This window comes from Vicia villosa, linkage group LG2 (genome assembly GCF_029867415.1).
Source record: "Vicia villosa cultivar HV-30 ecotype Madison, WI linkage group LG2, Vvil1.0, whole genome shotgun sequence".
NCBI classification, from domain to species: Eukaryota; Viridiplantae; Streptophyta; class Magnoliopsida; order Fabales; family Fabaceae; genus Vicia; species Vicia villosa.
This window is the reverse complement of record NC_081181.1, coordinates 197457839-197471249: the sequence shown is the minus strand read 5'-3', so window position 1 is coordinate 197471249 and position 13411 is coordinate 197457839. Positions and strand designations below refer to the sequence as shown.

The window sequence follows — 13411 nt, the reverse complement described above, 5'->3', positions numbered from 1 at the left end:
ACAACCCGTGACAACCACCACAAATAATAAAAAGTAGAAGACACTCTTCCAAGACACACAATTCTCAATGCTTAAAAGCTTATGAAAACTGACACTACTCTCCTTGCTTAACAGCTTCGGAGATTAAATAACATTTAACACCTACAGGTTTGTGAATGCACACAACATTAAACTTACAACATAACTAAAATAAGGATTCCTAGAACCCTAAAAATACAAATATCAGTTCCACTTAAAATTAGGTTTAGGCCAGTTTATTTATAGAATTAGTATTAACTGAATTGGGCCTAAAACCGCAGCAAGGAGGCTGCACAAAATCTGTTGCTTGATCTCCAAGAAAATAGGTTTTTAATCCAATCTTTCCTAAATTGTCTCCAATTATAGAGATTGTAAAAACCAACCAATATCTCTAATTGAGTAAATCTTGGATACACATAAGCTAACTGAATATTCCATATTATTCTGTATGTAACAAAACAGCTGATATATCTTGACAGATCAGCTCCAACAAGCACGCCCCAGTAAACACGATGTCATACCTGTAATGTTGTGACATCTTGTTCAACATGTTGAAAACCGAATGATATGGCTTTTTATTCAATATGTTTCAGCTAGGTTGGTTTTACCAAAATGCATGTCAATCTTAGAAAAACTACACTCAAGGCAAGATGAGATTAAGAAAGATAAATCTAAAGGATCATGCTATAGTTGTGGAAAAAATGGTCACTATAAGCCGAATTATCCAATGCTTAAGAAAGATAAAGGAAAGGTTAAATATAAGAAATATAGCAAGCCTAAAAGAGCATATATTGCTTGAGAAAGTGATAGTTAATCTTCAAGTAAAGATAATTCAAGTGATAGTGATGAAATGACAAACTTTTGTCTTATAGCACATCAAAGGAAGAAGAATGTAAGTCATTCTAAACATGAATCTATTGATAAAATCTCTTATTCTGAATTACAAATTACTTTTGAAAATATATATAATGAATCTAAAGAAGCTTTTAAAAGGTTGGATTCAAACAAAAGAATATTTTCATACTTAGAAGCCAGAGTTTTAGAAACTGAAAAACAAATGGAAGTTCTTAAACAATCCATGTTAGTGGCTTCAAAAATTAAAAATAAGGATGAAGAACCTTCGTGGTTTGGTTGTGAAAGTTGTCACATTTGAAAAAAAAAGGTTAATACTCTAAAAGCTAAAAGCTTTAGAACCAAAAGTTACATTTGCTATTGATCCAACCAAGTTTAAAAGATCTTTAATAGTACCATATGTAAAGTTTAGTTTTGTTGAAAAAGAATCAAATTTCAAAAATCATTCTCATCATCATTTAACTTGTCACTATTGTTGCAAGAAAGGTCATACAATTGCAAAATGCAAATTTAGGAGGTTTCTTGTTTCTAATGGTGTTTTTCAATGGTTGCCAAAATGAAACCAAGTTTCCATTCACTCTTGATTGATCTTGTAGGTTCAATGTCTTGCCTCTATGGAGAGAATGTGGTTTCTCGATAGTGGAAGCTCAAGGCATATGAAGAGTTACATTTCCCTATTCATTGACTTCGCGCAAAAGAAAAAGGGGTATGTGACCTACAGAGATAAAAATAAGGGTGTTATACTTGGTAAAGGTAGTGTGGGAAATCCCTCTAATACCACTATCTCTATTGTTACTGATTATTGAAGAATTTATGCATGTCACCTTTGATGAATCTTATCATAGAAACCTCAGGAAAGGTATTTTTTTCATAATACAAGTGTATCTTCAGCATACATACTCAAAGACATCGAAGAATGAACTGATCAGCCTGAAGCGATGAAACCTAAAAAGGAGGAAGAGGATCCTTAAATGGAGAAGAATGAAAGTCCAAATGAAGAGGATGATCTTCCCTTTAGCTGGAAGACTTCCTAGGATTATCCAATCAACAATATTCTTTGAGACATTATCAAAGGTGTGACTATTCTCTCTAAGATAACTCAAATAAGGGACATTTATGTGTCAAATATTACACTACCAAGAATTGTGTAAATTATTCAAAAAATTTAAATGCAAAGTTAATTGACACTTCAATACCCAAAAACGAGAACTTAAACAATGATGATAGTGGTAAGGACATTCAATTCAGAAAGTATAGTGGCAGTCTTGACATTTGTTTCAACATTCATTCGAAAGTTCCATTTCATGTCAGTGTATCCTCCATCTTCCGTTCGGTGAGGTAATATCGTTTCACTTATCTATTTGTTAGTAAGTTTTTATTTCTTTATTTGGTCATATATTTCACTTGTAATTTGATTGCATGTTTATGATCCAAAATGTGTGATATATTTGATTTATGATGGAATCCCATGACTGTTCACTTTCAAAAAATTGTTGTTAATCGATGAGTGTTTTCAATATATATATATATATATATATATATATATATATATATAATGACGTCATGTTTTAATCATTTGTATTTCATCATCATATGTATTGCATGATATATATTATGCACATTTGAAGAATCTTTGATGTCTTTGTAATTGAGCATGTTATTATTATTAAGTTCTATTTTGACTATATTCTAGTAAATTTGTAATGAATTTATGTCGCATTTTGTCTGATTCGAATGGTTATTTATGTTTATACATTTTCACTTTAACGTCATTCTATGTGAGAGTTGTTATAGTTGATCAATTCATCTTTGCAATGCCTCTGAGTGGTATACATGTGGTTGTGTTTTTACTTTATGCTTCTTATGTTTTGTGGCTTTTTCTCTTTTTGATGTTGTCAAAGGGGGAGAAGCTAAACTGTAGAGGTGTTAAGTTGTAAAGGAGCACAATCTAGTTTGTGCAAATATGAAAGAGAAGATGCACATATTCAGGGGGAGATATGATCAGAGACTACAAATACGTCGTACATTTTGCTTTCATAAAAAAAGGGGAGTATGAGAGTGCAATATTATCTCTTAGATGTTTTAAATGATGTCAAAATTAGGTAATATGGAGTATTTGCACTTTGGAGCTTATATTTCTATGTCTAAGTTATATTTTCATCTTAAGACACTTATAGAACAAGTAAAAAGCATTTGGACAAGTTAAATAAAAAGATTTTTCATGATAAATTATGTTTGGAGTTGACACATCCATGTTAGGAGTCGACTCCCACTGATGAAAATGAAAAACAAACTCTCTTCCCAGTTAGAGTCGAGACATTGGCATTTGGAGTCGACATACAACACGAATGGGTCGACTCTCTCAAGTTGTGGGTCGATTCCCACTGAAATAATTTTAAATAAAAAATCTTTATCTTGTTTGGGTCCACACATTAGACTTATGAGTCGACACACAACACGAATAAGTCGACTCCCCCGAGCTGTAAGTCGACTTCTTATGTAGCCTTTCTCATCCAAATGTTTCTGTCCACTTAGAGTCAACTCCCGGGAAATATGGGTCGACTCCCCAGCTTCTATGAGTCGACTCTCACTTCGAATTTGTCAAATCCCACTAATTTAAAGTGTCAAAATATTTAATTTTGCAATCTGATTTTTCTATTGTTTTTCTTCACACACACACATACACGGTTAAGTTTGTTAATTTATGATTGACAACAATTTTGGTAAAACATGTTTGACAACAAGATGTTGAGCATGATGTCTTGACATGTTGACCAGACATCACTTCAGGTTATGTTATACTTCTTGGAAAATATGTTTTTTAAATGTGAGATTCTATGTTGTTTCAGCTCATACATTTTCGCACTCTAAGAAGGGTTATTTTTGGAACACGTGTTTCTGTTCTAGTTGTGCATTTGTTTCATAAAAAGGAACCTTGAGACATTTTAGGAAACATGTGATACTGTACCTGATTTTATGCAGAAGATTTTGCATAAATTATGCAGCATTCAGTTTTGGATATGTGTTTTATTTGATTGAAGAGTCCAAAGCCCATGATTAGCAAAGGCTATTTAGTGGACGTCTATAAATCTAAAGAATGCAAATAAGCCGTGCGTGTGAGAGTATATTTTAGGGTTTATTTTGTTCAATGTTTTTGTGAGCCACTCTCATGTCACTTTGATATTAGAGTTGGATTGTGTTTGAGTTGAAATTATAATTCACTCATAAGCTTTTAAGCAAGAGTGGGTTTTATGTCATTGAAAGTGTATCTTCTATTATCTGATTAAAGTTGTTATCACTGTTGTGTGATTAAAGGGAAGTGAGAGGGGTCTCATATCTAGGAGTGTCTTAAATAGAAATAGCACGGGTAATGATTAGGTGTGAAGATTGTAAACCAGAGATTGTTTACTTAGGCTTCAAACTAATACTATTTTAGTGGATTTCCTCCTTGGCGTGGATGCCCCCAAATGTAGGTGATGTTGCACTGAACTGGGTTAACTATCGACTTGAGTTTTTTATTTCCTGCATATTACTTTCTCTCTCAATGTCTCTCTCTGCAAATTTTTAAACCATTGTTTATGCAATCAATTCATTGAGATAATCTCTTTAATTAATAATTTTGCAAACTATTTTGTTGACTTGATTGTAATCTTTCACTTCAACAAAATCAAATAAAAATCTGAATAAAATTGATTGCACACCAAGTGTTCATCAAATTACTTAAGTCAAGTTTTTGTTTGATATTTCATTGGAAAATCGATATTCAGTGTTATACCCCAAAATTTGCCCGCATCTTTTTTCAAGAAAACTTCAATCTAAAAATTAAGAGTTTCATATAATCTTGGATTTTCATATCCTGATTTATGAATACTTGGTTTTTAGAATTTTTCTTATACGGTATTTTGGCTCGCTGTTGAGTTTATTCTTACGCAAACGCCAATTACTGTTTATTACTTCACACACGCTATTTATTTGATATTTATTTACAGATAAATAGTATTGACGCAATTGGTACAGAGTTAAATCTTTTGCAGGCGCATAGTTCGGGGATTCAGACTGTACTGGTAACAAGTAAATTATTATTATCTTTTGTTTCCCACTAATTTTTGTACTATATTCCATTATTTTCAAAATCTTTTCCTTTCTTTTCAAATCTCTTTCTTTCAAAAATCAAATCCTAACTTTATTCTATACATCTCTCTTTTTTTTCCAACACTATCATACACTTTCTTTCAAATCTTACTTCCCCTCAAATTTTCCTTTTGTACGGAATCAGTTCATTCCCCAACGTCTCTATCTTTCTTTTCATTCTATAAATACTTCTCATTTTTTTCATAAAATCTCACATCAAATTCTAACTCATCTCTCAAATTTCTACTTCATATTCATTCTCTCTTCTTCCCCTGGTAAAAATGGCGAAGCGGATAGAGACGTGTTTTCTTATGATCATCACCGTCGTGGTGGTAATCATGTCCTTCTTCTGTCTGCATAGCCCTGAAAAATGTGGACCTGGGATGTTGACACTCCCAATCATCTACATGTTACTGTTTGTAGCATGGGTTATTAATCGTCATTCCTAAAGTTTGCCGTATCTCTTACTTCTTAATGTACCGTTTACTCGTCGTACTGTTCATTATAGTATGTAATATTTGCACTGTCAGTATTAAATGTCGTACTATTTGTCATATTGTTGCTTAATTATCCAGATAATATTTTGTGTGTTTTCTGCCAGTTAAATATTTATTTTCCTGTGCATTAAATGATTTTCAGGGTTATTATCGGTAATTTTGCTCGCATACAGTACATATTATTTATTTATTACGTCTGTGTTTTTCTAACAAGTCATGTAAATAAATTTTCATCATTAACACAAAACAAAACCAAAAACAAAAACAACAAAAATATTAACTTTGACTGTTGAATTTTCACTTTAACTGCTACATGCCTGAACAGTCAGTTGACAGTCAAACCGCTGACAGTGCAATTCTCCGTGTTTTGTACCATCAATCAAATCAAACTTTTGCATTTCAAAATTCCAAGATTTTTGTCCTAGAAGTCTTCTGAATATCACATGATTAGCAGAGACTCAGCACTGCACAAAAATCAGGTACGCTTAACTGTCTCCTACACAAACGGTCCCTATATAGGGTTTCTTATTTTTTCAGGAGAACAAGTTTTTGAGACCTCAAATGGATTTCATGGACCTCCATATATCTCAAAGTACCATCATACAAATTTTCAAACTTCAATTCGCTCAGACGCACAGTCAGCAGCTCAAACAGTCAACAGACGACCCGTTTGACCAAAAAAGTCAACAGACAGTCAAAAATGAAATTTTTTGTCAACATCCATATTTTGTCAAAGGATTAATCATTTGATCATTGGTTGATCATAATTCATCAAGGAAAGATCAAAAATCAACAAAACCCTAAGTTTCAAAATTAGGGTTTTCTCCTAAAAAGTCAACTGAACTTTGACTGGTCATAACTCTCTCATCCTTCATCAAAAAAATTCAAAACAAAGCTCATTTTGAAGGAAATTCAACTATCTTTCAAATGCAATTGGTCCCATGGTCATTAGATTCACCATTTGAAAAATATGAATCAAGACATTACAAGTCATTTTCAAAGTCAACAAAAAGTCACTTTTTTCAAAAGGACACACAAGGAGCATGGAAAATCATTTTGATATGAGACAAAATACATTGGTTAGAGGACTCTTTGAGGTTTCCAAAAAGTACAAGAAATCCTTCATATGATAAAAATTGAGGGATTTACACCTTGTTGAAGTTTGCTAAATTTTGGGAAAATGCATGAAATCAACATTGATCAAAAATGCTTTTCTTCCAAATGAAACCCAATTTCCATGATCCAAACATGTTTCCCATAATGAGAAGGGCCTCCCACGACCAAGACAAAGCCCACATCATTTTTGTTCTTTTTTTGGTTTAATTTTATCATATAAGATTAAATTAAAAAAAGGAAAATGGAAGGATAATGTGTAGCTTAGTTTCTAAGCATGACTCATCAAAGATCATTCAATACTCTGCCCCAAGAGAAGTACCGCAGAAGAGGTGTGGAGAAATCAAGCTATGGTGGCTTGAATTCAAAGCTACATATATTAAAAATTTTCAAAATTCAACAAAAGCACTTAATGCTTCTAGCTTAGTTTTTAAGCACATCTTTGCCTATAAATGAAGTATCACACTTCAGTAATAGAAGAGACACGAATTCAGAGCCCAAGTCTTGCTTGTATCAACCTTGTATCAACTTGAATTTTTCAAAGAAATTTAAAATTCGAATTTTAATTTCTAGCTTGTTTCAATACAAATTAATTACTCAAACACGTTCCCTGACCCTCACTAAACATAACCAGATCAATTGCAAGCCTTGAATCATCAAGAACACGTACCTATACCTCACGGTTTGCTCGAACTAAAACTTACAAAAATCTCATCACACATGCATGTTTAGCAAGATGTAGACTCATATTTAAGTTTAGTTTGAGGTTCTGATCATTTCTGGAAACTTAATTGAAGTTTGACAACCTATACGAGGAACCACCATTTTAGGGTTCTTGCTTTCAAAATTAGGGCTTTACGATCCATGCAAAATTACAAGTTCTAAATGGTACCATTAAACTCGTATGAACAAAACGAACTGAACCATGGCATCGCGCCAAATTTATATTGTTGTTTGCTTGTATTCGCTATTCTCAACAAGTGTAATAGGTTGGAGTTTTTACACCACCTGCAAATGAAAGGTGTAAAAGATCCATCCTGATGAAGAAGATGATGCGTGGCGTCCTCTGATTGGCTGGAGGGCGCGCGCGTGTTTTTTAAATTAACCTTGGATTCAGTGTTTTGCAGGTGTGTCACGTATTATGATTCCTCATGCTGGTGACCATCAGATCCATCCATCTATCAATCCAACGCATCAAAACGCGCACCCCCATCATGGACTTCATTTAATAACCACACCAGATCATTGTTTATATATTTTCTATTTTTATTTAATTTTCTTTATAAAATTATTTTAAAATAGTTCTAAAAATCAAAAAAATACACAAAAAAATATTTTTAAGTTGATAAAATAATACTTTATTTTCTGATATAAAAATATTTTATTTTTCTTCATAATTTAAATATTTTGTATAATTAATTAGATAATATGTATATATTTATCTTTTAATTATTTTAACCAATAAAAAAATCATAAAAAAATTGTTCTTTATATTAAATATAGTTTATATATTATAGGCTAGTTTTGTACATATGTAGAATAATTTTCTCTTTAAGTTTTAATTATTTGTGTAATTATTTATATAATTATATGATTATTTAACTTAATAATTTCAAAATCAATTTCAAAAATTCCAAAAAAATTAGTTTTGTTTTAAAATTAATTAATAAGCATTTTGAACATATTTTAAACTTAATTTTTAGGTTTAAATTTTATTTCCATCTTTTTCTCATTTTAATTAAATTAATCATGCATTAATTCTAATTAAAATCAATCATCAAAAAATCCAAAAATATTTCTTTTACTTTCTTGCAATTTAAATTCATAGATCAAGTGTATAGGTTGTCAAATTCATGTAAATAGCGTAGTTTACATTTCCCGCAAAATCGATGTAATAGCGTAGATTTACTTTCCGCATTTTACATTTCCGCATTTTAAATTCCAGTACATATAAAACTGCGTGTATGCCAAAGATTAAAATTGAATCGTTAGATCACTAACTTCAAAAGATAAAATATCTGAATCAAAACACAATCACACTTGCACCTCTTAGGGTAATCCTTCTTTTACTCTTTTCAAAGATCAAAATCAAATTCTACTGTTTCAAATGCAAAATCGAACTTTCGTTTACATCCGGTAAAAGGATAGTTTTTTAAAGGAAATAGGAAAAGACCTTATAACTTAGGGTAGACCTCCTAATTTGCTTGCTCAGATCAAAACAAACAAATCTCTCATATATCATTGTTTTTCAAAAAAAAACTTTCAAAAAGACAATACTTTGTATATATCCAAACGAGAATCATTACGAAGTTAACGTTCTTTTTTCAAAAAACATCTTTTGAAAGATAAAAACACTTTGTATACATCCGCACAAAGATCATTACAAAGTCAATTTACAAAGGTATTTGAAACCACATACAAGCATTTCAAGGCAATAGAAAAGTGATTCAAAAGAAGTGAGCTATGCAAATTAAAGAGCCCATGGATAACCATGGATACAAAGGGTGCTAATACCTTCCCTTTGTATAACCTACCCCCTTACCCAGAATTTCTTAAAGGTCTTTTTCTGTTTCTTTTATAAACCTTTCCTTAATTGGATAAAATAAAAGTCGGTGGCGACTCTCTGATTTTCAAAAAAAAACACAAAAGCAGAAAGAAAAGAGTCAGTTCGCGTATCTCTCCGCGAGAGGTATGGTAAAAAACCGAGTGCATGACATTCAATGTGTGGTTTTATTCAAAAATTGTTGTTGAAAACATATTGATTAATTTTCTCATCAATCAATATGTTCTATACGGTTTAATGCATATCTAATCTTTTTCGATAACGATTCGAGATAGACGATGATTGATCCGGGATTGTTTCCGCTTGCCATAGTTAAACAATTTTTAAATAATAAAATTTCATTTGCGGTCTATTCACCCTCCTCTAGATCGTAGCCTATCGTCTAACAACCAGCATACTAACTTTCTTGAGGAGCTCGTTTCCCCTCTGTTATCTTAGCCATGGATATTCTTTTGGTTTGTAATTTGATTAGATATCTAGGAAATTCCATTTGTTGATCTATCCCTTTGTGTGTTTGATTTTGTACTCAAGTTTATGAGTCTTGACGTTTTAGCTTTTCGTTCTTTCCCCTTCTTCTTAATTTTTAGGGTTTTTTATCGCTTAGTATTTGTTCGCTCCGCCCATTGATTCTTGCATTATGGTTGTTTCTTCTGTGTCAAATAAGGGAGATAATAAAGATATTTCGGGAGTTTGGGTAAGTCAAAACATATCAGGTGTCGTCTTCCTCTTGAGTTTGAGATCAGTGTTTTAAATCATTTGTTTATCGTTTCTTCACAGTTCCACCCAGTGAGTTAGGTCTTTGTTATGGTGAAGGATTGGTGATGATTTAAAGAGGATAGGTTAACATTAATGGAGGAAAGTGTGTTAATACAATTGGACATTGTTTGGAGGGAAATTTGTTGAGATTCCAAGATTTACTGAAGAATGGATTTAGTGTAAGAAGAGAGATTTTGAGGTGATGCCACAAAGGTTGTTGATTGTAACAATATATGGGTGTTGATAGTTGTAGGATTATGGTGGTAGTGATGATAATAATTATAAGGAGGAGAGTTCATGACAATAAGAGTACCATTTGTTATGGACGTATTTTTTAGGCTAAGAGAAATAGAGACAAACTACACTAAAAGAAGCTAAAAAATCTAAAATTAACTTTTTCCATTCATTTCATTGATCATAATGACATTCACCAATAATCTATTTAAAACATTAACATAATCTAATTATTCACTATCTAGATTCTTCTAGAGACTAAACGCTAATGACTAACTACCATTATAGAATTTGGACCTAACTCATTACAGTGCCCCATAAAAATAAGACTATACTTAAGTAAGTAAAGTAGCAATTTAATTTTTTTAAAAGAAAAACTAAAATACTACTTTAATTATCAAAATCTTATCATTTAGATAGTGACTAATTGCGTGCATCATTGATTCAAAAGATTGACTTATGTGTGTATCCCTATTTTTAACTATGAGGTGAAAAGGAGTTTCATAACATAAGTCAAATGATTATCTTAATTTTGTTAGAGATTGATTCTTAGTACTATAATCAATTCAATCATTTAACTTAACTCACTTTATAAGAACTTGCGTAAAAGTACCGTACTTAACCGACTAGGAACACATACACGTGTCTCATTTCACCAGCTACTCTATATTTTTCTGCCATCCACCTCTTCCTCCAATCAATCTAGTATCTCTCAATCTTCAATTCCTTTTGAACTTAGAGAAAATGGGAAGAATCTTTGTGGTGGAGTTGGAGGGCAGGTCCTATAGATGCAAGTTCTGCAAAACTCATTTGGCACTTGCAGATGATCTCATCTCTAGGGTAGGTAAACCCTTTAATCTTCTTTTTTTCTTTAATCGTTTTTGGAGGAACTGTTTCTTGAGTTATTAAGGGTTTCTTAGATTTTGTTTTTCTGTTTTTAAGATGATTGCTACTATAAGCATTATGCATGGTTTGTTAGCTTTCTTGCTCTACCTTGGTTGCAAATTATGTAGTGTTTGTTTGGTTTGAAGTTGAAAAATCACATTTAGAGTTAAAGTAGTTTTCTATAGTGATTGTTGTATCATTCATCCTAATGATCTTTGATTATCGGTTTTTCAGACTTTTCATTGCCGGAGGGGAAAAGCATACCTTTTCACTAATGCGTGAGTATATTTCAGTTTTTATTGTTGACGTGTCAGTGTCAGTGCATGTGTCCGTGCTTCATAGATTCAACATGATCGATATTACAAATAATCCTGAAAATATGGTAGTCATGTTCTGCAATGATCATGTTCACATTGTTAAGGAATTGGATTCATGAGTTTAGAATGAACACAATGCAAACTACCCTAATCTTTGAATTCAACTGAATAACATATGAGCTGGTTTGAACTTCCAGCTGTTGAAAGGGAATAATACAGACATGGTGCAGTATTACACTGTGGCTGTGCTACATTTAATCATGGTCTTAAATGTTGCATCTATGTAAATTTTTGTTGCAAAATTGTTTAACTCTTAGGTTTATGACTTTAGTAAATAAGCCTATGATGTACCTAGGAATATGAAGCCGATAACTTTTATATGTTCGCTATCTATTCGAAACATGTATGCTTTTATAATGTTGCTACTAACGCACATTGATTCAAACCTTTGGCGAAAAGAACATGTCTAAAAAAGAACCGAAGCTGGTTTGAGATGACTGCATTTTGTGTATTAGAACTTGTAACACGATTTCTATGTATAACATTAACATGTCTTGTTTGCACATGAATTCAACAAGAATTAGGGAACACTACAATTGTTTGACTGTTGTCATGATTAGTTGATAGTATCGCTAGACCTGAATATTCTATACTCTCTACGGTGTGCTTATGTTTCGAGTTTGTGAATCAGTGTGAACACGACAACTGGACCACCAGAAGAAAGGATGATGCTTTCGGGATTGCATACTGTGGCAGATATCTTTTGCTGTTGCTGTGGTCAAATACTTGGCTGGAAATATGTAATCCTCCTTTTTTACTCCATCTAAGTTTCATGTAGCAGATGAAATCTACTACTGCCTCCGTTCCTAGATATAAGATCTTGTTGACTAAATCACAAAAATTAAGAAAACCGGTAGTATTTACAATAGGTTGCAAAAAAATGTAATGTAATTCGGAGTATGTTCGTAAAAAATAGTTAATGCAGTTGAAACTATGAAAGCCGTCATACAAATTAGGGACAACGAAAAAAATTAAGAGGGTTTTATATTTAGAGACTAATGTAGTAGACGAAATCTCTTAGCTCACAACTTCCGATCCTTTGTTAAATTTATCATTCCTTTTCAGGAATCTGCACATGAGAAGAGTCAGAAGTATAAGGAAGGGAAGTTTGTTCTTGAAAGGTATTTACTTTTCATATTACGAAGTCGCTATATCTTGCTTAAGACAATTTAGTTGAACTTTTTACTTTTATAGTGCTTAATACCTTATACTTATTGTGCATATCCTGCATATGTTAATACAACAGAGGAAGCATTGTTGACGATATTGATTTCTCAACGGAATTCTATATCGATAGCCACGCTAGCATGAGTGACAGTGAAGATGCTTAGTACCTTGAAACCTTATGGAGGACTTGCTGAATCAGTGCTTCTGTATATGCACAGCAATAATAGTGGCGTCCCGAGAAAATGTTTAGAATCAAAAGAAGCTTTCATTTAGTTTTACTTTTTTTTTGTTTTATGTAGCAAAAGAGGAATCTCAATGGTGTGTAACCTATGTAGAAGGAAAAAAGATGCATCATGAAAGAGATGTTTTAGATTTTCTGCAAAATCTTTAAAAAGAACATGTTTAGAATGAGATTCGAATTTCATAGCTCCAATAAATATCGAAATAAACTACTCACTTTCTCAATCATAAAGTGCAAATTTTGTTGGCATTTGCTTAATCTGAGAAATTTCTACTTGAAGTTCTGCCTAAGAATTATCTTAAGTATGCAAAACATGTTCCTTATAAAAGACTTTAGGTGTTTAGAGGAGTAGAATCTATGGTGTTCTATACAGGGACAGTTCATATCATTAGCTTTCTCTTATAATTATCTATATTTTGTAATTACAAGTTAATGAATGATTTTGTTTTTACTTTTACTTAAAGTTAAGTATTGCCTCTACTAATTTTTTTTGAATAGTTTTGTTTTTATGGAAGATTAAATATACAACCATATGAGATAACTTGTTGAACATATATACATATAACACCTTAAAAAT

At 32.0% G+C, this 13411-nt stretch overlaps 1 protein-coding gene across 1 annotated transcript; it reads left to right on the top strand.

Moving 5' to 3' along the window:
• The first annotated feature begins 10811 nt into the window (after positions 1 to 10811).
• LOC131647858 (protein yippee-like At5g53940) lies at positions 10812 to 13058 on the top strand. Its single transcript, XM_058917677.1, has 5 exons — positions 10812 to 11004; positions 11284 to 11327; positions 12058 to 12166; positions 12492 to 12547; positions 12673 to 13058. The coding sequence occupies exons 1-5, from the start codon at positions 10909 to 10911 to the stop codon at positions 12755 to 12757; spliced, it is 390 nt and encodes a 129-aa protein (XP_058773660.1). The 5' UTR covers positions 10812 to 10908; the 3' UTR covers positions 12758 to 13058.
• Positions 13059 to 13411: the final 353 nt, after the last annotated feature.